The 25,046-nt window shown below is 44.2% G+C and overlaps 1 protein-coding gene across 1 annotated transcript; it reads right to left on the minus strand.

The window, feature by feature from the left end:
* Nucleotides 1-669: 669 nt before the first annotated feature.
* JAML (junction adhesion molecule like) lies at nucleotides 670-21,726 on the minus strand. The gene is given in 10 exon segments (XM_030917571.1): nucleotides 670-1,075; nucleotides 1,078-1,120; nucleotides 3,474-3,560; nucleotides 4,634-4,727; nucleotides 7,080-7,218; nucleotides 10,064-10,301; nucleotides 12,531-12,640; nucleotides 17,023-17,248; nucleotides 18,942-19,096; nucleotides 21,664-21,726. Coding segments are annotated over 10 exon segments (1,182 nt in total). The 5' UTR covers nucleotides 21,707-21,726; the 3' UTR covers nucleotides 670-1,028.
* Between the last annotated feature and the right edge of the window lie 3,320 nt (nucleotides 21,727-25,046).

A 25,046-nucleotide genomic window follows, 5' to 3' on the forward strand; every position in this document is an offset into this window, starting at 1 on the left:
GATTCTCAGCTTGGTTGCTATTGGTATATAGCAAAGCTACTGATTTGTATACATTAATTTTGTATCCTGAAACTTTGCTGAATTCATTTACCAGTTCTAGGAGCTTTCTGGATGAGTGTTTAGGGTTTTCAAGGTTTATGATTATGTCATCAGCAAACAGAGACAGTTTGACTTCCTAATTACCAACTTGGATGCCCCCCACAAAGGATTTTTAAGACTAACTTTATCAAATCTTACAATAGCAACCAAAAGTATAGGAACCGCACATTTCAGACCAAGAATTAAATCAGTGACTGTCCACTGTGGCAACTCATGAGTATCAAGAAAGACAAATGCCTAAGCTTCACTGAGAAATTTCAAATTAGGAGGCCTGTGGTGAGGCCCCGCAAGGAGCCACCAGCAATGCCCAGCAGGAATGAAGAACCACTGAGTTAAATCCCAAAGCTGTATTCATACCCCACTTCCAACCCATTAACCCCAAACCTTTCCCAGGACCAAAACCATCCTCTAGTGTGTTGGCACGGTTTGGCTTTCCTCCAGGAACTTCAGTTTTTCCAGAAGTTTCTAACTGTAAATTCCTCACCAGGACTTTACTTCCCCCATCAACCAAGGCATAAAAAAAGGACGATTTCCACAAACCACCCTTATTTAGAAATAATGTGCCAGAGGAATGATTTAGGTTGGTTTTTATCTCTGATTCTTCCCAGTAACTCATCCACTAAGAACACTGCCCACAGGAGGGTCTGATCCAGTGGGAGGCTTGAGGCCACTCAGCTCAGCCTGGTTCCTAGGGCCAGTGTCCCACTCTGGAGGCCAAGTCCATGCTCCCCTCCCCTCACCAGAGCCTGTTCCTCCAGAGCTGTCCAGTCTCTCTGCCAGGCTCCAAACTCTCCACCTTCAGTGCATTGACCAAACAACGAAACAGGAGGACAGCTGGGAGGGCGGGAGTCTGAAATCACAGGTAGAGTGGCCCAGGACACACAGGGGAGTCTCCACTGCTGCTGAGATGAACGGACTCTCCATTCTTCTCAAAAGGCTTGTTGTGTTTTTGACATTCCCCCACCTGACTTTTTTCAAGTGAGTTTTTCCGATCTGACCTCAGAGAAGGCCAAACTGGGTGCTGTTAGGGAAGGGCAGAAAGAAACAAAACATGCTTGTAAGAAGTAGTTCGTAATCATAGCAGCTGCCATTCATTGAGCTCTTCTCATGAGCCCAGCCCAATACTGAATTTCATATGCATCATCTCATTTGATCCTTACCACCAGGAGGTAGGTATTATGATTCCCATTCTAAGGATAAGGAAACTGAGGCTCAGACAGGCCAAGTTACCTGCCCAAGACCATCTGGCTGCAACACAGAGTTAGAATTTGGACCCAGGTCTGTCCAACTCCACAGCTTGCAACCTTAACCACTGTGTGTACAGCCTCAGAAAGGGAAAACAGCAAGGTGCCACTACATTTACACGAATTTCATCAATTCAACAACAAAATACAAAGGCTCTTTGTTACCTCTGCTCTCTATCAGAGAACACCTTTATAAATGAAGTCTCAAACAAGTGGCCTGCAGTCCCAAATTCACCAACAGACTTATTTAACTTGGCACATCATATTTTAAAATAACTTGACCGGCCCCTGCCGGCCTTTGAGTTTGCAGCCCAGGCCTCTCCTCTTACTCTATTGGATCTGGATCAAGAGGAGAGGAATGGTGTTTTCCACAAAATCGGAACCATAATCGCCTAGCATTAAACCTGGGGAAGGGAGCTGTGAAGACAATTGTTCCTCCTGCATCGTCTCCACCTCAGAGACTTTCTGCAAACAGTGCCACCCTGGCTGGTGAGGCACTCAGCAGTAGCCACAAGGCAGCTCTATCGGCAGGTCTCCAGGAGCCAGGATGAGGTCTCGCAAGTTACTGCAGCATCACATAACAAAATGGGAGAAAAATACAGGGGGAAAATGATTCCATTCAGCTGCAACTTCAGAGTGGAGTTAATGTTTCACTCGGTGGATCCAGGCCAGGCCTCTGATCTCACACTTCCCTGGCAGACCTCTCTCTGCTGCAATCAGCTGGGAGTCATGTGTCCTCAGGGCTGGTGCGACAGGAACAAACAAAGCCCATCATTCCACAAGCAGAGGAGGCCAGCCTTCCCAAACCCAGCAGAACACTGCTCCTTAATGGGCTGGGTGCCTATAATTAGTCTACAAATAGCACCATGCTCGTCGCCAGCTCACTCCTTTTGTTCCTACCCCTACTCACTGCACGCCCTGCAGTGCCTTTTCCAGGTGCTATAGTTCTCTAAGGGCCTAAAGTCTAAGCAATGGGAAAGTAGGAATCAGACTCCAAAATGTTGTATGAGATCCAGCATGTAGCCTGCCTGGCAGTTAGATTATGAGAAGGTACAATAAGTCACAAAATTAAGAAACAAAATCTAAGCAGTGGAAGGAACCCTACTTTGAGCTTTTGATAGCAAGGAGAACAACTCACTGCAACACAATACTTGACCAAGGATCTTATCCTATTTATCCTAGTTTCTCTCTCTCTCTCTCTCTCTCTCTCTCTCTCTGACGGGAGTCTCGCTCCATCTCCCAGGCTGGAATGCAGTGGTGCAATCTTAGCTCACTGCAACCTCCACCTCCCAAGTTCAAGCAATTCTCCTGCCTCAGCCTCCCAAGTAGCTGGGATTACAAGTAGCCCGCCATCATGCTTGGCTAATTTTTTGTATTTTTAATAAGACAGGGTTTCACCATGTTGGCCAGGCTGGTCTCGAACTCCTGACCTCAAGTAATCCACCTGCCTCAGCCTCCCAAAGTGCTAGGATTACAGGTGTGAGCCACCGCACTCGGCCTTTCTTTTCTTTTCTTTTCTTTTTTTTTTTTTTTTTTTTTTTTTTGAGACAGAGTCTCACTCTGTCACCAAGACTGGAGCGTAGTGATGGATCTCGGGTCACATAACCACCACCTCCTATGTTCAAGCAATTCTTGTGCCTCAGCCTCCCAAGTAGCTGGGATTACAGGCACACATCTCCACACCTGGCTAATTTTTGTATTTTTAGTAGAGAGGGGGTTTTGCCACATTGGCCAGGCTGGTCTTGAACTCCTGGCCTCAAGCAATCCACCCACCTCGGCCTCCCAAAGTGCTGGGATTTCAGGCATAAACCACCACACCCGACCGTGTTTTCTTTATTAGATTGAACTGATGAGGCAAAAGACATTCTCCCTGCCCCCAGTAAAGGCCACTCTTCACTTCTTTTCACCACTAATGTAAATAATCTCTGGTGATAACCTTTAATCCTTGAGCTTGGGTAAGAAAGTTTGATATCACTCTTCTATCCAGCAGAACTTCAGTTTCTCAGACTTTCCTGCTACTTAGAAAAATCACTGCCCTCAGCAGCCTCCCTGGGCAACCCAGCCACACCCACCACCACCACCACCTGAGCCTCTGACACCTGGCTCAGCTGGGGCCAGAATCATTCTCACCATGGTCATGTAGGTGGCCTCTGATTTTTCACTTGGTTCTTCTTCCTCGATCACCTCCCGTATAATTATTGAGGAGTAAATGTTTTTCTAGGGGGGAAAATGGTACAAAAATTCCTAAAAATTACATGAATCTTATACACCAGAGAAAAGGCCACCTATTCCTATTTGCTGGGCATCGACCACCCAAACTGGGAGGTTCAAAGGTTACTGAGAGCTAGAGAATTCCCAATAATGATAATTCAGTCTTCAGTCTTCTTGAAAAATAACTGTCAAAGAACACAGTCTTAAGAACCAAACTCTTTGCTTCAAAAGCCAAACATCTTTGTTTAGATGGATGTTTAGGTAGCAGCAGGGGTTCCTTATCTTGCTAAATTCCTTGTATTCTGGGGTTATTTCCTTCTAATTACGGTAAAGGCAGAATGGCATTAATCAACAGTGAATTGTTATCATTTCCTTCAGAGGGTTTATGTGGCAGGGCCAGCCCTCATTGAGCCTCACAACTGTGAGGTTCATGGTCCTGTCACTCGTTGGGAAATCAGCATCATCCAGTGGCCCATTCTTGGACTACTGCACTCTACTGGGAGAAAATCCTACTCTTGGGACAAAAACAGCCCAAAACAGAGAAAGGTAACTATTCAAAGAGCGTTTTAAAAATTAAAGAAAGAAAAGAAAGGAGAATAGGAGTTAAAGAAAACCAATCAATTTCTCAGTCTCTAGAAGCAATTATTTATAACTCCATTACTAATCAATAAGGAGAGAAAAGTCCTTCTTAATCCTTTCTTGCTAAGGTCTTAGACTATTTCATTTTAAGCATTAGAACTCCTTAACTCCTGAATGTATTATAATTCCCCATTAGACTTTAGACAAACAGTACCTCCTAGATTACAAAGCATTTGCGTATCATCATCTTATGTGAACCTTACAACAACCCTGTCAAGCAGGCCAGGCAACTATAATATCTTTATCCTTATCCTCATTTTGCTGGTGAGACTAGGGGGGGTGGCAGAGCTTTCTGACTCCAAGCGCAGTGCTCTTTCCTCAGCCCAATACCAGAAACTGCTGCCTGGTTCTGGCCCAGAACCATTCCCATAGTTCCCGAGGGAATGAGAACGGCCCAGGCCTGCATCTGCTTAGTGTTTTAGGCTGAAACGTGTGTTCACCTCCCCTTCACAGCTTTCAAAATAGCAGGGTTCTTCTTTTATCCCTGGATTAGTCTTCTTCGTGTTCTTCACCAAGACTGTAGAATTCACTAAACTGCAAGACATAAAGAGCATGTGGAATTAACCAGTTGGCATGGTTTATTCAAGGGTCCCTACATGAGACCCCCTCTTGGCTTTGTGAAGAGAGAGACCCCAGAAAAGAAACTATTCTCTCTGCACTCCTACAGCCAGGGCTACCCGGCTCACCTGGAAACCTGAGAAGTGCATCTCTTCTAATGAAGAACAACAAGCCGTTCTGGAGATAATTTAGGCTGAAAAACGGCTTTGACTTCTCTATTATCACTCAAGCCACTTTCAGTCCTTATGGGAGAGGTAATTTTAAGTGAATGAAGAGAGAGAGGGGAGATAGGATTCCACTTGATCATCGTCTCTACATTTCTGAGGACCAGGGAGTGCAGCGGAACCAGCAGGGGGCAGCAGGAGCTCAGCAAGACGCCAATCCGAAGGGCTCCTGGCCTCTCCAGGGGGCGGAGCGGAATAATCCCCACAAACACCCCACCCAAGCCCCAAGCCCCAAGCCCGGAGCTCCGCGCCTGCCTTGTCGGGGCCCCTTGGCCTTTGATCTTATGACCATTTGCCTTCTGAATATACTTTCTTTTTTTCTATTTTGGCCCAAGGCAGAACTAAAAAAAAAAAAAAAATCAAGGTTTAAGCTAGAAAAGAAACCATATGTTTTGGTCTCAGTGGAAATACTTTCTTTTTTTTTTTTTTTTTGAGATGGAGTCTCGCTCTGTCGCCCAGGCTGGAGTGCAGTGGCCGGATCTCAGCTCACTGCAAGCTCTGCCTCCCAGGGTTTATGCCATTCTCCTGCCTCAGCCTCCCGAGTAGCTGGGACTACAGGCGCCCGCCACCTCGCCCGGCTAGTTTGTTTTTTGTTTTTGTTTTTGTTTTTGTTTTTGTTTTTTTTGTATTTTTTTAGTAGAGACGGGGTTTCCCCGGGTTAGCCAGGATGGTCTTGATCTCCTGACCTCGTGATCCGCCCGTCTTGGCCTTCCAAAGTGCTGGGATTACAGGCTTGAGCCACCGCGCCTGGCCGGAAATACTTTCATTGTATTTTCTGCTTTTAAAGTTGTATCTTCTCATTGTAAAATAATTCAGATAATACAGAAACGTAAACAGTTGGAAGTGGAAGTTCCCTGCAACCCCTCACCCCATGGGATCCACCTTCTCCTTCATCTCAGATTCCACGCCGTTACCCACATCTTACAACTATCCTTCCCAGCCTCTCTCAGTGTAAGCGTAAGCTCACATAAAATGTATTTAGTACATATACTGCTGAAGTGAGCATCATATTATTTTCTCTTTTATAAAAATGAGGTCATACCATAAATTCTGCAATTTTACCCCTTGGATATCTTTCCATGTCATTACATGGAGGGATCTGGAGTGTTTCATTGAGTGAAACACTGGTTCACTGAATCACTGCCTTTCTGACAGACACTGGCAATGATCCCTATTTTAAATTATAAGCATGATTGCAGTTTTGCACAAATCTCAGCATATCCATCTAATTATTTCTTTAGAATAAACGACTAGACATGGAAGTGCTACTTTTCCTTTGGGGGGGAAACTGAGGCTCAGACAGGAGAAGTAAGCTGAGAGTGGAACCCAGGTCGTCTAGCTCAGTGCTCCGAGCATGCCCAGGGCAAAGACCTTCAGAGAGGCCAGCCAAGTTCAAAACCAAATCAGAAAACCCTAGGGAGTGGAAGTGAAAACTTAGCAGGTCCAAGTGTTTTCTGCACGATCAAAGACCCACTGGGAAAGAACACTCAAAAGTCAGGATTATTCATGAGGCCCTTTCCCACTGACACTATTTCAACAAGAGAGTCAATCTGCGCCCCTCATCGATAGTTGGATAAACTGAGGGGCGTGGATCTGCCAAGAGCCAGTGAAACACTAGTGTCCCTGTTGGAGCATCTGGGCACTTCTGAGACCCTGGGAGAACTACTAATGAAATCCAGGCCTTTAAAAGCACTTTTTTTTTTTTTTTAGACAGTCTTTTATCTTTTAGATAAAACCACTGGCAACCCTTAAGATCTTAGCTTCTATGCGGAACGTACAGTGTGGATAATTTTAAAATCATCTCTTAGGCAGTGAATGGTACCATGATAGTTCTTGTGTAAGATTTATGCTCTGAATTATGCCCTACTGAGACCCGCATTTCTAAGGGAGTTTGTAGTCTTTACATAATACCAAAGTGAATGAGGAGAGTGTAGGAACACGAAATTCTTTTCCAGGCACAGTGAGCAAAGTGGGCAGGGTTACCACAGTGGATTCCATTTAAAAATACCCCCTTCTGTAGGACCCTATCACCTCTTCCACTTTGGGTAGAGGCAGCCTTGCACCCCCAGCCTCCCAACCCAAGAGGGCGGGGGCAGCCTTGTACCTCTTATTCCCACAGGTTCTCTTCACGATCAATATCAGAACAGGGAGCAGCAAGATTGTGGCGCAGACAGTTCCCACGATGATCACCAGCTGATTACCACCCAGGACCAGAGGCCTCAGGGCTGCCGGGGTCACCAGTGCTGGGAAAGGAGAAAAGCAAGGAGAGGGTCTCAATAACTTTAGCAAAGAGCCGAGAGCCCCACAGCCCTGTACAAAGTAGCACCAGCCAGGCCAGGAAGCGGAGGGAAGGCCAGACTCTACCCCATATCTGGACACTAGTGACACTTTCTCCATGAGATTGAGAACCAAAGTCTAACCCCCTTGTTTACCCTAAAATGTAGATTAAGGTGGGTGGGAGAAGAGGCTAGCACTTCACCTGTAGTAAAATTTCCTTTCACGTCAACAATTTTGTTCTAAAATTTGGCTTAACAAGTGACCGAGAAATAACAGGCATCTTAGAGGCTACTGATCTTCCCCAGGGCAAGTGGTTGTCTTCAAAAGAACACATGCTGTAAGACTCAGCCCCACAGCGACGATACCAAGGAAAGCCTCCGGAGGTACTTCTGCCCATAGAGTACCTTCTACTCATCTGCATGGTTCTTTCTAAATACATAAAGCAAGCACCTCCTCAGGGCCAGACAGCACTAGGTACAGGGGATTCAGAGACAATTGATGTGTGGTCCCTGCTTCCAAGGAAGGAGACAAACACGTCAACAGAAAACCACAGGCTGCTGTAGGTGCTACAAGAGAAGTCTGTATGGGGAACAGAGGGGCACAGAAAAAAGGGTGCCCAATTCTATGTGCAGCAAATGAGAATTTGCCAGCAAAAGTTCTAAAGTTTAACCTGAGACTTATAGGAAACATCCAGTTTCTTGGGCAGACAATCTGGGGAAGGACAGAGGGGATGTTCTGCATGGGATCTGAAGGCCTGACAGGATGGTGATTTTAGAAACTAGAAAGAGTTCAATGGGCCTGGCACAAAAGTGGCATCTGTGAGTGTGCTGGAGAATTTGGCTGGAGAGATGACAGGGTCCAACTCAAGAAGGACCTTAACTATCTCAACCAAGAATTTGACATTTTTCTGCAGGCAATGAAAAAACCATTGAAAGATTATTAGCAGTGGAAGAGAAAGTTCTTAATGTGATTTAGAAAGATGGCACCAAGAGCCGTGTGAAGAATGAGGAGCAGTGGCTGAGAGAGAAAGCAGAGACTGGTTAGAGGCTTACAGTTCAAGAGAGAGATGAAGACAGCCAGAACTAAGGTGGCAGTGACAGACTGGAAGGAAGACAACTTCAAGAGTCTGTAGTAGGAGTCAAGGACTTGTTGACCTGACCTGTTAGATTGGGGTCTAGGAAAGGGAAAGAATCAAGCACATCCCCAGGCATCTAGTTAGACAACTGAGGTTGGGGAGATGGGCTGAGGAGGGGTGTGCAGGGGTAGGTTAGACATGTCACATATGAAGGATTTGTGGAAAACTTGTGTAGAGTTTACTATGTATATCCATGAGTGTGTGTGAAATTGGGTCCAACATAGAGTGCATACAAAATATAGTGTCCAACGCTACTGAGGGAGAGAAGGCTGAGGATGGATAGTTGCAGTGCCATTGGTGGTCTAAGCTGGAGTAGAAGTGGAATAAGCCAGAATGCAGTGCACTGAAGAGTTAATGGGAAATGAGACAGTAGTATTCCAAACACAGACCTTTAGCAAGCTATTTGGCTATGTTGAGAAAGAAATACATGATTGTGGTGGTGGTTGTACAACTCTGAATGTACTGAAACCATTGAGCTGAACACTCTAAATGGGCAAATTGTATGGTATGTGAATTGTATCTCAGGAAAGCAATCTTAAGAAAAAGAAAGACATAGAATGGAACTGAAGAAAAAAAGACATAGAAGGGAGTTGGAGTAGGTAAGTGGTAGAATTGAGCAAATTTGAATGGTAGAAGCCAACAGAAAGTGAGAGCTCAAAGAGCCATGTTGTGAGGCTCCTGAGAAGGATGCCACCTGGGCACAGGGGGCCAGATAAGCCCAGAGCAGAAGGGACCCTCCTCTGTCTCAGGATGGCAGGGCAGAGATAAGGATGGGGAGACATAGATATGTTTGTGGGTAAAGAAGCTGCATGAGCCCCCATAATAGCTCGATTTTCTCTGTGAATTGGACTTTCGAGAAGGAAGCACACAGAGAGATGATGGTTCTTTAAGAAACCCATCTGCCCTGCTCCCCTCTCCAGCTGGAGACAAGGTGCCTCCACAGACTTAAATCTCTGGCCTGAGGTATGAGGTATGTTCCATCCTCACCCCATCTTCCCCACCCCCAGTCAACCACAACCAACTCCTGAAGGCCCTAGCAAGGGGCAAAGTCCACAGGCCACATCCTGATTGCTAACTGGGTTATGGTTTAACTTCAATCCCTCACTTATCAACCTCTCTCTGTCAACACAATCGAGTCTTTCCTCTCCTACACACCACTGGCCTTGATGCACACTGTTTGCCAGAATCGAGAACCTCTGATCAGAAAACCCCTCCATTTTTGGCTCTGGTGCCTGCATGTTCCTCTCTGTTCCTGGCTGTCTCTCACTAGCTTAGGATCACTTCCCTCTCCACTCTAGCGCATACAGCACCTCCCTTGAAACCAAGTATGTTGACTTTGGACATCAACGCAGATCCTTCCCTGAGCTTCTGTATCTTTACATCAATAGACGACCCTGGCAATGAGTGGGGTCTGGCAGAGGATTGGTATTCACTAAATTAGCTCCCCTGTCCTTGGCCTAGCAGCGGGGCCAGAACTAGGGTGAGGCAAGTCAGGCACCTGAGGCGCCACCTCTGAGGAGGCATCATTCTCAGGGTTGTGCAAGGCCAGAGTCAGCACCTGAGAGGGATGCCTTCTTCAATTTTGCATCCTAGGAACCTCTCCAGCCTCACTCTAGTCCTGGCCCCATGCACCAGCCAGGAGGTCCCTCAGTGCCCCCCAGCCAAATGTTAGATACCTCGAGGCTCTTCTGGGCTGACATGCAGCACAATAGTTTTCTTGAACACCAGGTTCCCTAGGTGGATACTGCAGGTGTAGTTTCCTCCGTCTGACTCCCTCACTCCTTGAAGCATGATGGAACCGTCATTGCGGAAAATGTCCCCCACCAGGTTCACACGATTCTGGAAGTGGCCCCAGCTCCGGGAGTGCCCCACGGACATCTTGAGTTTGTGGTAGTAACGAAACACAAGCTCCTCCTAGAAGGGGAAGGTAAAAAGTATGAGATTGTGAGGACTGGAGTGGAGGGGGGAGCGGAGAAAATGGAGGAGGGAAGATCTCAGGACTCCCAAGGCCCTGCTAGGTGAAGGCAGTAAGGGTATTATCAGAAAGCTTTAAATAACACAAAGTCATGTACACACACGTACACATGTGCATGTGTGTGTGCTTGTGAAGGACATCACCAACCCATGAACAGTTGTTCCATCTGAACAGAAGGATGAGAAAAGGAGGACTTTCATTTTGTGTACCTTTCCAATAAAAAAAGCAAAAGTATACTTTTATTCTTGATGACATTTCTAGTTGGATTTCCAATAGGAACCTGAAACATGTCTAAAACGGAACTCTTCATCTTTCCCCCAAACCAGTTCTTTCCAGTCCATCCCATTTTGGTACATGGCAATGCCAGATACTCAGGCTAAAAATCTTGGAGTCATCCTTAATTTCTTTCTGGAAAAAAATCACATCAAATCCCTCAGCAAATCCTATCACCTCAACCTTCAAAATATATCCCCAATCCAGCCAGTCCTCACCTCCTCCACTGATACCATTCTGGTCCAGCTCATCTCTCATCTGGGTTCCTGCAACAGCTTTCTTACTTGTCTCCCTGCTTATTCACTATGACAATCTATTTTCAGCAGATGAGCCTTTAAAAATGTAAGTTAAATCATGTTACTCCTGTGCTCAAAACCCTTCATTGCCCCTACTCCCATTTATACCAAAATGCAAGGCCCTGCATGACCCAGCCCATCTCCCTTTTCCTCTGACTTCAACTTCTACATGCTCTTCCCTCACCTACTTAGGTCACTGCACTCCAGCCACATGGACCTCTTGGCTGCTCCTTGCATACTGGCTGCAGGGCCTTTGCACTTGCTACTGTCTATGACTGCAAGAACATTCTTCCCCCTACACACATGCAGGATTCACTCCCCGACTTCCTTCACACCTCTCCTCAAATGTCATCTCAGTATGGCCTCCCCAAGCACCCACATAACAAAACCCACAAAGTCCTGCTTTATTGTTCCCCATAGGCTCTTACTATTGCCTGATGTATTATATACTTCTTTATTATTTTATGTGTATCTCCCTCATCTTAGTTGTAAGTTTCCCATCAGGTCAGGGGTTTTGAGTATTCTTCATATAGCAGATGCTTTAAAAACAACTTGTTAAATGAATATTGGCATTTAAAGAAAAGGCATGTAGATTGCTTTTTTAAAGCTTTTAAGAAAAGTTAATGGGTATGTAGACACAAACGTGAATGAAGTGACCTGGCCCCTAACATTTGTCTGTCGTGATTCAAATTCAAAACCTCAAAATATCAATTCTCATCCTATTTTCTCCTGTGAATCACTCAATGGATGACATTTAAATGCATGGCAAGCTCTCAGGGGTGAACCTGGGACCAGATGTAATTCCCCTTACTCAATCATGATGTCACCCACTGTGACCCACTCAGATAGTATAGAGGAATCAAGTGCAAATGACTTTGTTAGAGAGATGACCTGGAATATGTTTTAATTTATAAAAGTTAATCTTTAATAAATTTTGCACCTTAACTTTTATTAATAACAAGTTACTTGGGATATCCCCACAATACATGTCGACCCATAAATATACGACCACATCATGTTGAGATCTACTGGTCTAATGAATGAACTTGCTGTTTACTGCTTTATAGATCTCCCAAGAAATACCCCTCACCCTGGCCCCCAGGATTGATCAATCCCAGCACGTGAAGTACCCATGAAAACTCCTTCCATCACATAAATGGGACAATGGAGCACAGATGAAAAGTCACAGAACTAACCCCAGTAAGAATAAAAGTGTAATCATTTTTATGCCTAGCCCATTGCTTTCCTGGCTGGGCCACAAAAATCATCTCCCTCATTCTCCCACGGACTCTACACAAAGGAAAAGGGAGAAAGAAGGAAACTAAAATGTAGGGGCCAAGTCATGTACAAAATGCTTTACATGTACAATTTCACATTGGCATCTAAAAGTTAAGCATCATCATCATCTTCTTGTTCTTCTTCTTCTTCATTAGAGTTATCTTTCCCACCAGAAAGCTGAAATTGCTAGGAGAAGATCCAGTTCTGATAAGCCCCAAAGCCCAGGCTCTTGCAACACCTCCTCATGTGCCTGATTCTACCTCTGTCCTGACACCATCAGCCAGAGCCTTCTCTAACACAGTGATGTTTCCTCCTTGTTACCTTTGCGCGCCGTCCTGAAAATATCCATTCTACCTTGGTCACGTGTTTCACTTCTGTGCTCTGGAAAACACATCCCATCCGAATCATTTCACCCACGTGGACCATGAGCTCTGAGGATAAAACAGTAAATCAAGTCAGACTCAAGTTATAATCTATAGAAGTCAAAGACTTTCTAGAAGAGATCATGGTTAGCCAAAGACCCTCAGCAGCAAAAATCACTGTCACCACCAAACACTATATATATTCCCTCTGTAGGTGATCCAGAGGATTCCACGTGGGCAAAGTACTCAGAGCCTCCTCCCTCAGACCAGCACAGTAGCATCCCCAAGATGAGAATACCCTCTAGCTGCCCACATGTACCAAACCCGAGAGTTTCTGCTGTCTCCATACTGCCATAAACACTTTCTGGTCCTCTTTCATTCCTTTCTCTTTCCCCTTTTTCAGAATTCCTCCCATGAACTCTAATTTCACATCAAGTTTGTACTAAAGGAAGTATGGAGAATCTCAAAGCCCCTACTTTATGTTCATCGTCTTAGATACCAACATCTGCTTAGCATAAACAGGAAGTGGAAAGTTATAGAACTCTCATTCTTATATTTAACCCACTGACTCTCCCAACTAAAAAAATGAACCATGGGTAACTTTCTTCAACTTCTTTTATTCTTTTTCTTTTATTCTAGGACCTAGTTCTGGCCTTGGTACAAGTCACAGGACTTCTTGCTAATTAGGCCAAGACAAAAGACAGCTTTCTCCTTGACTTTTCTTTCTGTTTTAATCCTGCTCTCTCCTGCCCCCACCCTCCCCTCTTCCCCTGCTTCTGGCTTTCCAACTCCTAGGCTCTTCCTTCTGCCTATTGTACAAGCAGCTGACCCACCATATGTTTATTACATAAGTCATTTTAAGTGGCCTGTGAAAAAGAAAAGAAGTGGAAAGATATTTCCTGATTTTTCAGTAATGCTCTGTGCAAATCAACCACAAAGTTGATTAAGCAATGAAAGGCAGGGTGGTGTATAAGGAAGACACAAGTCTAGGTCTTAAGCACACAGAATTCCTTCAAAAGAGTGTTAAGCAAAGATCACGAAGGAACAGGGTGCATAAGCCAGCCTTTTATCCAAATTGTTTCCCTGGGAGAAGAGTAACTTCCTGCCCAGCAGGAGAAATGCACAATAGGAGGAAAGCAAAAGAAAATATTATGAACTCTAAAATCTATAGAAGGAATTATTTTGAAAGCGATAAAAAATTTACTCCAAAGAATACCAGCAAGGAAGCAAACTCCCTTTAAATCTATCAGCACATTAAGAATTAAACTCTATTTTTAAAATGCAATAATAACAACTGAACATTCTGAGTCATTTCAATGCACCAGCCATGTGCTAGACACCCTGTACATGGTAGATCAGTTAGTCATTACAATATTTTGAGGTTTGTATGACTACTCTCCTATTTTACAGAGAAGGAAAGTAAAGGAGCCCAACGCCATATGGCCAGTAAAAGGTAAAGCCAACATTTAAGCTCAGGCCTGAGTGAAGGCAAAGCCCAGGTTTTCTCACTCACTCTACTGTGGCACCCCAGATAAGTAGAAGGATGGCTGATTCTAGAGCAAAAGTAGAGGACATTAATCTAATTATTATTTTCATCTATAGTATTTAAATTAAGAACTATGAAAAAAAGAATTGAAGTGGTAGAATCATAGACTGTCAACTGAAGGGTAAACTTTGTAGAGAAAATTGTAGATGACTGCAAAAAATGGAGTTGCCACGTTGGTGGAGGCAACTTACGTAAAGCAAGTTGGAGCACTTTCCACTAGGCAAAATTGTTAGGGGTTGGATCTATTCCCATTCTAGCTGAAATTAAAAAAAAAAAAAAAAAAATACAGTTTGCTCCACTAGCCACTGGGGAGATATCTGACTACCTCTAACATTGCCCTAGCCTGTTCCATGGATTCCTCAGCTCTTGAAATTGACTCCTTGTAATACCAGCAATTTGGGGAGGCTGAGGCAGGAGGATCACTTGAGCCCAGGGATTTGAGACCAGCCTGGGCAAGGTAGGGAGACCCCGTCTCTACTTAAACAAACAAACAAAGTCAGGCATGTTGATGCATACCTATGGACCTAGCTACTAGGGAGATTGAGGCAGAAGGATCACTTGAACCCAGGAGTTCAAGGCTATAGTGAGCCGTGATTGTACCACTGCAACTCCAGAGCCTGGGTGACAGAGCAAGACCCTACCTCAAAAAAAAAAAAAAAAAAAAAAAAAAAAAGAAGAGAGAATCCTTGGGCACAGGCATCTGATTTGCTTCTTCTTCCGGGAGAACCAGAGCTTTGGAATTAAGAGAAAAATGACAATAAGGATAATTAGGAGAGGGGCCAGAGGCCACCTCCTACAACTCCATTTTTTAGAAATTGGATTCAAGCAAGGGATGCTAACTCAATAACTTCATTCATTCCACAAATGCTTATTAATTGCTTACTCTGTACCAGGGGCTGTGCCCAGGCAAGCAGGGAAGACACAAGGGAATGGGTGTGATGAGTGTCATAAGAGAGGAAGGAAGGGTGCACTAGAGGAGCTCATGAATAAAGCTGGGAGGCTAAGGACCTAAGCTAGCTGCAGGTGGGAAATGGCCCCAGATTCTAGTTCCCTAACTACATTGCAAAGTTTCCTGGGGTCACAGACTGTTCCTTCTATTTCGCAATCTTAAAGAATGCATCTGGTTCTGCAGCTTGCAAACTTTTACTTTCATTTATGTATTTTTATTTGTAAGTGTTCATATCAATAAGGAAAACTAAATTTTAGAGACACTGGCTGACATTAGTTTGCATATCATTAGTTTATTATAAAAGAGAGACATGGAAATTATTTACACGATGAAAGATTTCAGAACTCCAGTGGAATGAGTGGCTTCACATGAGACTTTTTCAATAGTGATTTATTTCAATATATATACTTTCCAAGAATCCACCATCTCTAAATAAGGAATGATCCCTGTCATCCAGAACTACTTTGGTGCCTCCATATTCTAGATTCCGGGGGAAGAATTTTATCTCCAGCTTTCAGGCTAACTGGTTGAATCTCTCCACCCTTTCCTTTGGAGCCCAATACAACAGCTTCTACAGTTGCTTGCAATATTTTTGAGATTTTTCTGGAAGCATAATGCCTCCTTTAGTTACAGTCTCAGCTGCATTCCTTTCAACTAATATCCAAAGAGGCAAAAAAAAAAAACTTTCTAAATGACTCGGGCCACCGTAGCTTATACTCTCCCTTTCAAACTGCTTGAAAGCAGCAGAATCCTTATTCAAACCAAATCTTATCTGGTAGCTCAATGAATACAACAGGAAAAAGGAACAGGACTTTGGTTGCAATGCAGGTGGGAGCCTGGGGTCCTATCTGAGCAGATATGTCTGCTACCAACCCCCTGCCCCACTTTTACCCTTCATGTTCTTTGGAACTTAAGGTTTTACAGAGCACAAATTTTAAAACCACCCATCTACCACTCCCTCCACTTATAAATGGAAAAATAAAGTGCAAAGAGTTAGAAAGATCTGTTCCTTTCTTCTTTTTTTTTTTTTCTTTTTTAAGAGTCAGGGTCTCAGCTCTGTCACCCAGGCTGGATTGCAGTGGTGCAATCACAGCTCACTGCAGCCTCCACCTCCTGGGCTCCAGTGATCCTCTCACCACAGTCTCCCTAGTACATGAAACCACCACAGTCATGTGCCATCACGCCCAGCATTTTTTTTTTTTTTTTTTTTTTTTTTTTTAGACATAGGGTCTCGCCATGTTGCCCAAGCTAGTCTCAAACTGGCCTCAAGTGATCCTCCCACCTCAGGCTCCCAAAGTGTTAGGATTACAGGTGTGAGCCATCACACCCAGCCTTTTTTTTTTTTTTTTCTTTTTTTAGATAGAGTCTTGCTCTATCACCCAGGCTAGAATGCAGAGGTACCATCATAGCTCACTGCAGCCTTAAACCCCCGGGCTCAAGAAATCCTTCTGCCTCAGTCTTCCAAAATGCTAGGATTACAGGCATGAGCCACTGAGCCTGGCCTGCTCATTTCTTTTCTATCCCCCAGAACACCTAACATAGGGTACCTATAAAATACAGATGTAGCATCAATGTGGATAACTGATGAAAGGTATTAGGGCATAGTAAAAAAGAACATGGACTCTGTTGTCAGAGGTGCCAGGGATCAAGTACCAGTTATGCCATTTAATAAATATGTGTCCAAAACATATTTGGACACATATGTGAACAAAACATCCTTCACAGGGCTTTTGGGAGGAGGAAATGTGTTTAAAGTAATAATACAATAATTATCAATATTTAATAAAATAACTATATTTTTATTGACTAAAATAATTATGATCATTTTTTGAAGATTCACTCTGTGGTAAGTACTTAGCCCAAAGGCTAGCATTTGCTCAAGATAATCAGTTTCCTTGCCTCTTGCACATGAAATCTCTTGCCCCTTGGCCCCTCTTTAAGTAAGCATTTGCATACCTTTAGGCTCCTCTGGTAGCACATGCAGTACCACCGCCTTCTTGAACACCTGGCTTTCCCCTTTGAGGCGGATTTCACAGGTATAGGTTCCCTGGTCAGCCTCTTGCACATCTTGGAGCAGGAGAGAGCCATCATTGTATAAGATGTCCCCCATCAACTGTACGCGGTTCTGGAAGCGCCCTATAGGCACACTGAGATTGGAGTAATAGTATAGCACATATTCATCCTGAAGGGCAAAACAGTGTTGGAGAAAATCAAAAGAGGTGCCAGACCGAGGATCCTGGATCCCAGAGACTCTGTTATGTGGGGGTAGCAGAGCTATCATCATGATCATGATCCAAAAGCATTTGGTACCCAGTTAATAAAAATAATGTGCCAGGCAACAGTCCAACTTGCACAAGCTCTGCGGCTCACTTTCTACAAGGACAAATGGAGAAATGTGGTCCACATTTTATTTCTTACAGTTCAAGGTAAAATATAGCACCCACTCTGAAGATCACTCTACGGTTTTAAACTTACAACTTTTGAAAACCATCTCTCATTTTCACCCTAGTTTCTACCACGGCCCCAGATTAGATGGCATTCAGATGCATGATCTATTTTCACTAGTGCTGTGGCTGGTGTTGGCGTGAGAATTCCAGGCATGGTCGGCTGGCTGCCACTTCTCTCATCTCTACCCTCCTCCCGGCAGCAGTATCATAACACAAAAGGAGTCATCCACAGGCAATGGTTCCAGGCTGGGCCCTGGGGAATTCTTTTGTTTTTGGTTTTGGTTTTGTATTGTTTTCCTCCATCACCCAGGCTGGAGTGCAGTGCACAATCACAGCTCACTGCAGCCTTCACCTCCTAGGCTCAGGTGATCCTCCCACCTCAGTCTCCCAAGTAGCTGGGACTACAGGTACATGCCACTGCAGCCAGCTAATTTTATGTTTGTTTTTTTGTAGAGATGGAGTTTTGCCATGTTGCCCAGGCTGGTCTCGAACTCTTGAGCTCAAGTGATCCCCCCGCCTCAGCCTCCCAAAGTGCTGGGATTACAGGCGTGAGTTACCACACCCAGCAGAAATTCTTACTCTACTTACACCATGGACCTATCCCTCTTGTAAAAATAAAGGCCAATAAAAATTTGAGTGAGAGTAGCGTTATAGGGACAACAGGGAGTGTGCTCTGAGCTACAAAAACAATATTTTATTTGCAAACATTGGGAGTTTCTTGTTAGTAACAAACTACTTGGGATGTTTTTCACAAATGATCCTGATGTACGAGTATCTATACAGACTCTCTGATGAGGCTTAATACACTGTTCCTCACTCCAAAGAGCTCCATGAAAGACCCTCACCCAGCCATGCTGCATCTGCTCATCCCAACACTTTAAGCAGCCACAAAAGAGAAAAGGATGATTCCCCAGCACATAAATGGAGCAGTGAAAACACTGAAAGAATCTGTTCTCCTCCCCACCACAAAAAAGATCACTGTGGTATAGTTCTTATGCCTAGGTCAGAGCTCTCCTTTCTAGCACCTTGGAATTTACCCCTCTCACCCGCTTCTGCTACTTAACAAAGGGTAGAGATAAAGGAAGGAAACTAAAAGAATTTCATGTGCAAGAACAAGGAACCTCTCATTTCATGTGTGTGTCTCCCATTAGCCCCTTAACTGCTTGAAAGGTAAGCATTACCATTATTGTAATTGCCTTCTTCTTCACAGCTCAGGAAGCTAAGATCAACAAGGTTGAGTAACTTACTTACCTAGCTGATAACATAGCCAAGTTCCTGAGCTAGTGCGAGGCCCAGTTCTGATCATCTCCAAAGCCCCGGCTCTTGTAACACCTCCTGGTGGCACCTGATGCCTGACTCTCACACCACTCTGTCCTGACACCAGCAGTCAGGGGCTTCTATTACATAATGATGTTTCCCCCGCGTTACCTTGGCATGCTCTCCTGATGAGAGAATCCAGTCTATCTTGAATATGCATTTGTCTTCTGTGCTCTGGAAAACACATCCCATCAGAGCTGAATCACCCACATGGACTGTTAGCTCAGTGGGGGAAACATTCAAGTCATTCAGGCCCAAAGAAGAATCTATGGAAGTCAAAGGCAAGAGGACACATCATTTAGACAAATACTCTCAACAACAAAAATCAATTTCAATCATGGAGTACTAAACACCCCTCTCCCTGGATGATCCAACATAGACAAAGTCCTCAGAGGCGTGTTCAAAGGCAGCATGGCATCCCTGTCCTCTAGTTACCTATATGGCTCATCAGAAGGGTTCTGCAATCTTCATACTACAGTAAATGCTGTCTGGCCCCCTCCTCCTATCTAGTCCCTTACGCTTTTCTGGAATTCTTCCTCCCAAACTTTCTAAAGAAATAAGGGAAACCCTGGAAGTCTCTCCTTTCTGATCATCAATTTAGACACCCACCTCCACTTACCAGGAAATGGGATGTTCCTTGCTCTTAAGTCTCCCACTGGCCCCCTCTCTGAAAAAAGATCCTTTTGTCTACTTCCTCTTTATCTTTTAGTTCCTTTACAAAAGCTTATTTCTGCATTTGCTGGCTGATTCTGGCTGTAGGGCAGGTCCTTATAATTAGGCCACCACAGAGCATAGCTTTCCTCCTGCATTTCCACTGTGTTTATCCTCTCCCTGCCTCACCCCTCCAGCTTTGTCATCAGCTTTCCAGCCTCTAGGTGCTTCACACAGGGACCCCTGTCCATTATCTCTATGTTGCTCTAGCAATTTCAAGAGGTCACTACAAGAAAAAAACACTACATGGATATTTCTGTTTTCACATGATATGCTCTATGCAAAGAGACAACAAAATCAAGAAAGATACATTTAGATGCTGCCCAGTTCATATCAGAGAAGAGCCAAGTGACGGAAATGAACAGAAAATGTGCCAGTCTTTTCATGCAAGCTGTTTCCCTGAGAGAAGAGAGTTAACTTCCTGCCCAACAGCAGGCTCACACAGCAGGGAAGACACAAAAGAAAACATCAACTCTAAACCCTTCAGAGGGAATTATTTTGAAAGAAATCAAAATTAGTTCCAACAAATATTTGGAATTTTCCTGTCAGGAAGAATTGAGCAACTCCACGTGTGGTTGAAAGTGTAATAAGCGAATTTAATACTAAGAACACCGTGCGTAGAATTAAATGAAGAACTGCTAGGAAGCAACAACAGCAACCAAAGCAAAGAGAAACTGATGTCTGAAGGGCAATCTTAGTAGAGAAACAGCTGAAGAAGATGAGATTTTCTGCAAGAAAAGAAAACCTCTCCACAAAAACTACAAAACCCCCAGTGCCACCAAGTCACCACACACAGGGGCTGGACTAGTGGCTTTCTGGATTGGAGGGCAAAAACCTGCAGGCTGCTCCACAGATCTCTGGGAAAATGTCTATATACCTTCTGAGATCATTATAACCCTGCTTCTTTGAGAAAAATTCTCTAATGGGCTGGGGGCGATGGCTCAAGCCTGTAATCCCAGCACTTTGGGAGGCCGAGACGGGTGGATCACGAGGTCAGGAGATCGAGACCATCCTGGCTAACACGGTGAAACCCCGTCTCTACTAAAAAATACAAAAACTAGCCGGGCGAGGTGGTGGCGCCTGTAGTCCCAGCTACTCGGAGGGCTGAGGTAGGAGAATGGCCTAAACCCAGGAGGCGGAGCTTGCAGTGAGCTGAGATCCGGCCATTGCACTCCAGCCTGGGTGACAGAGTGAGACTCTGTCTCAAAAAAAAAAGAAAAGAAAAATTCTCTAATGAACACCATTTTGGTGTGCATGCATTTGTGCATGTTTGTACACACTGTATTGCCTAGAATAGGAACAAAGGCAACCCTGTTATATACTTTGCTGAGTCAGCATTTAAATCACTGTCCAAAGTTCAAAAAATGATGATAAAGAGAAAAAGAAAAGGCTATGAGAGCAAAGCACCTGATTAATTTCTTCTCCTTCCAGAACTACACCCATGGGATAAAGAAAAAAGCATGGGGGAAAGGATGAAAACCTGGAAACCAGTGGAGATGAGCAACAAGAAGCCCAGCACTTAGGTGGAGGCGTAAAGAGGAGACTAATCTGGTCCGAGGAGATGGCCAGGTCAGGCTCCTCAGAAGTAAGTGGAGCATAAGGGGAAACCTGAAGGGTAAGGAAGCCTTGGGCGGGCTTGCTAGGGTGTAGTGTTAGGGGGAAGGTTCCAGGCAAAGGAAACCACCATAAATTGGGAAAGAGCTCAGTGAATTTGAGGAACCACAAGAACGCTAGCATGGCTGTAGCATGAAAACAGCTCTGGGTCTCTCTTTGGTAATTTCAGTTCCTGATTCAAGGCGAACTGTGGTTTTAAAGAAAACAATTTAAAGTGCAGGAATGCCACAGAGAAACTTTCTTTTTGTCACGTAAGAGGGTCCCAGAACACCCTTTAGGACCCAAAGCCATTCTGTTTCTAATGGAAACAGGAAGATTCAGCTTCCCAAGAAACCATAAGCTAGCTGGCTTCAAAAACAGCTGCTTCAACAAAACTGTGAAGTTCCACATTAGGATTTTCACCTTCAAGAAACCCAGGGGAAGTGAAAATATGTAAAATTGGCTTTTAATAATGCACAGAACTTAGGAGAAATCAAATACCCCACACAGTTCCTTAGCTTCTACTTACCCAGTAACACTGGCAGCAGGATGAGTTTCAGCAGGCAAAACATGCTGCTCTCAACTTTCAAACCTTAAGGTAAAAGAACAAAAATCAGAAAATCATGTCAAGAGAAGTTCATTAACTTAAAAAACCAATAGTGAAGGACTATATGGAGCAGCCTCTGTTTGAGACACTGGTATGCAGCATTGAACAAGAAAAACAAGACGAGGTCCCAGCTCATTTGCAGTTTGCATGTAGCGGGAGGTGGAGAAAAAAGAAGCAAATGAACGAATGAAGAAGAAAATACCAGATGTCAATAAGTGCTATGATGCAACAAAACAGAGTAGTGTTTGAAGAGTCACTTGGGGGCTGCTTTAGATTGGCCGTAAGGCAAGATTAGATGAAAGTTGCTTTTATAGAGGAAAAAAAAGCAAATGATTGCAGGATGCCCTTGAGATGACAACCCTAGACCTTCCACTACCTGTGTGTTTCACACAAACAAAAAAATTACAGGATATCCAGTCTGAAATTTTCCCCCATCTCTCCACCTAAATTAGAATTACTGCTTTTTTGGGAGGAAGAGGTGGGGGGCAGGAACAGAGTCTCACTCTGTTGCCCCGGCTGGAGTGCAGTGACGTGATCTCTAGGGCTCAAGCAACCTTCTTATCTCAGCCTCCCGAGTAGCTGGGACTACAGGCATGTTACACCACGCTTGCTAATTTTTGTTTTTTGTTTTTTGTTTTTTTGTTAGTAGTAGAGAGGTCTCTCTGTGTTGCCCAAGCTGGTCTCAAACTCCTGGGCTTAAGTGATCCTCCACCTCAGCCTCCCAAAGTGTTGGGATTATAGGCATGGGCCACTGTGCCTGGCTCACGGTGAACTTTTTATCTTTTTTTTTTTTTTTTTTAAACTTTTTAAAGGCAGGGCAGTGTGGCTAGAATGAGAATTGGGCTGTGCATTGGACAAAAGTATGTGTTTGATATGCATGTTATCTCTGTAGTATTCATTTCATTGCATTCACCAGTCCCTGGAAAGGGATTCACCGTTCTACAAACTACCCCCAAATTTTCTTAGCTAAACAGAAGAACCCTGACTCTCAGGAGTTACAGTGCAACCAGTCTTGGGTTCCCACCTACTACTGCACCTGGTCTCAGCCGAGGTCTTTACCCCCGGCCACCCGGCCACTGGCGAGATTCCACCTCAGGATCTGCTAAGAGGAACGATGTGTTTTTTGCAATAACAGCAAAGTACCCCGCCCAGCTCTGCTGGGACATCTGGCACATACGGTAGCCGTTTTAATTAATAAAAATTGATTACTTAAGACCTTCCTTAATCGTATTTTCCAATCAACAAAATCCTCTACCTGGAAAATCAGAGTTAAGCTATTCAAGGAAGTTCCTACCTTAGGTCCCACTTACACAGAGAGGTCAGCTGATCTTGCTGAACCTGTTTCCTTGCCATTAAAAGGGATTGAAAAGGAAAGGATCTAATAGGATAATGTAGATAACAGTGCTTTGAAAATGGGAAGCATTACCATGGAAGATTCTTTATATAGATAAGAGTCAGAAACAGAGTTTGTAGCTTTAGGGGAGATTTCAGGTTCTGAGCTTCTACCTTCCTAAAAATGGCAAATGATGAATCAGAATGAACTGGAAACTTAAGTTTCCATTTTTGAACCTTGTTGTAACAATGTGGATAATAATTACACTGAGCGAGATATACCAGGAGTCACATAGATTCCCCTAAACAAAAGAAGCTCTAAATGAAAACACAGACCTCTCTCAACATAACCAAAACCCCATTCCTGCTCCATACCACCCACCTTGCCCCATACATACATGGATGAGGGTCATAAGGGGCTTCCTTTATGGTATGTCCTAACGTTAGTTCATCACATCTGGGACATCTGTTGCCTTCCCCAGGGAGTTGGTTGTGCTCCCTCCTCTGCCCAGAAAATAGCACTTAGCAGTGGGACATTCCCCCAGCAGCTCACCAACTGCAAGGAGGAGTAATGACTAATTTATGTGTCTGCCACCAACTCAAGTCTGCAGACTCTAAAAGGTAGCACCATATGTGCCTTGTTTATACGTGTGTCCTGGTACCGTGTTACAGTGCCGGTAAAATGCCTGGCATATACTGAATAAATGCTCATTGCTGACAATGTGACCATTAAGTTGAAATCAACTTAAAGGCATCTTGCAGCAGCCCCTGCTCCACTCTATTCTAAGAGGAAGCCAGCGACCCTAAAAAGATTCTGAATCTCGGCACTAAACCTGAGTAACTCAGAGCCACACCCAAATCATCTTCAAACAAATTCTAAGAAACATAAGTATCATGAATAGAAGACACTCATCGTCAGTCCTACATACTCAAATGCACCATTAGAACTCGGTGAAGAGAGAAGCAATGATTTTAGCGGAAAAATTACTAAGAGTTTTTTTTAAACGCTCTTCTGGGCTCAGAACTTCCTTTAACTAACTCTTTGATCTTTGGGAAAATCACTGGGCCTTGTTTTCAATGTTAAAAGATCAGACCTTTTTCTTAATAGAGCAGCACACTAGTAATCAGTAGTTGATATGTAATAAAGCAGAGAAGGTTAATGCCAGGCCCTGGGTGCTTTACACGTTAACTGATTTAATCCTCACAACCACCTCATGAGGTTTTACAGATGAGGAAATGAGGCAGAGAATGGCAACGTGACTTGCCTGAGAACACAGAGCAAGTGGCAGAGCGAGGATTCAAACCCAGGCATCCTGGATCCGAGCCTGTGCCTTTGCCACACTATGCTGTTCCTCCACATTTGAGAAAGTAACCAATATTTTAGAGCAAAGCTTTTCTGAACTTTATTTGTCAAAAGAAGATTAATCTGTTCCTCCTGACTGAATGGTCTTCCAATCCACCTTGCTCAGGCCTTCACCCAGTTAACACCTGCTCATCGCTCACATCCCAAGTTAAATGTCATCTCCTCGGGAAACCTCTCCTCAACCATTCATCCCAGGACAGGTCCCCAAGCCACATGTCTTTTTTTTTTATCTTGAGATGGAGTTTCAGTTTGTTGCCTAGGCTGGAGTGCAATGGCGTGATCTGGGCTCACTGCAACCTCCGCCTCCCAGGTTCAAGTGATTCTTCTGCCTCAGCCTCCTGGGTAGCTGGGATTACAGGCATGTGCCACCATGCCCGGCTAACTTTGTATTTTTAGTAGAGGCAGGGTTTCACCATGCTGGCCATGTTGGTCTCATACTCTCCACCTCAGGTGATCTGCCCACCTCAGCCTACCAAAGTGCTGGGACTACAGGTGTAAGCTACCACGCCCAGCAGCCACATGTCTTAATAGTACCTCTACCTTTCCTTTAGGGTATGAGCCACTATGTCTATTTATTTGGGTGCTCATTTAATTAAGACCTGCTCTCTAC

The sequence above is a fragment of the Rhinopithecus roxellana genome, chromosome 15 (genome assembly GCF_007565055.1).
Source record: "Rhinopithecus roxellana isolate Shanxi Qingling chromosome 15, ASM756505v1, whole genome shotgun sequence".
In the NCBI taxonomy this organism is placed as follows: Eukaryota; Metazoa; Chordata; class Mammalia; order Primates; family Cercopithecidae; genus Rhinopithecus; species Rhinopithecus roxellana.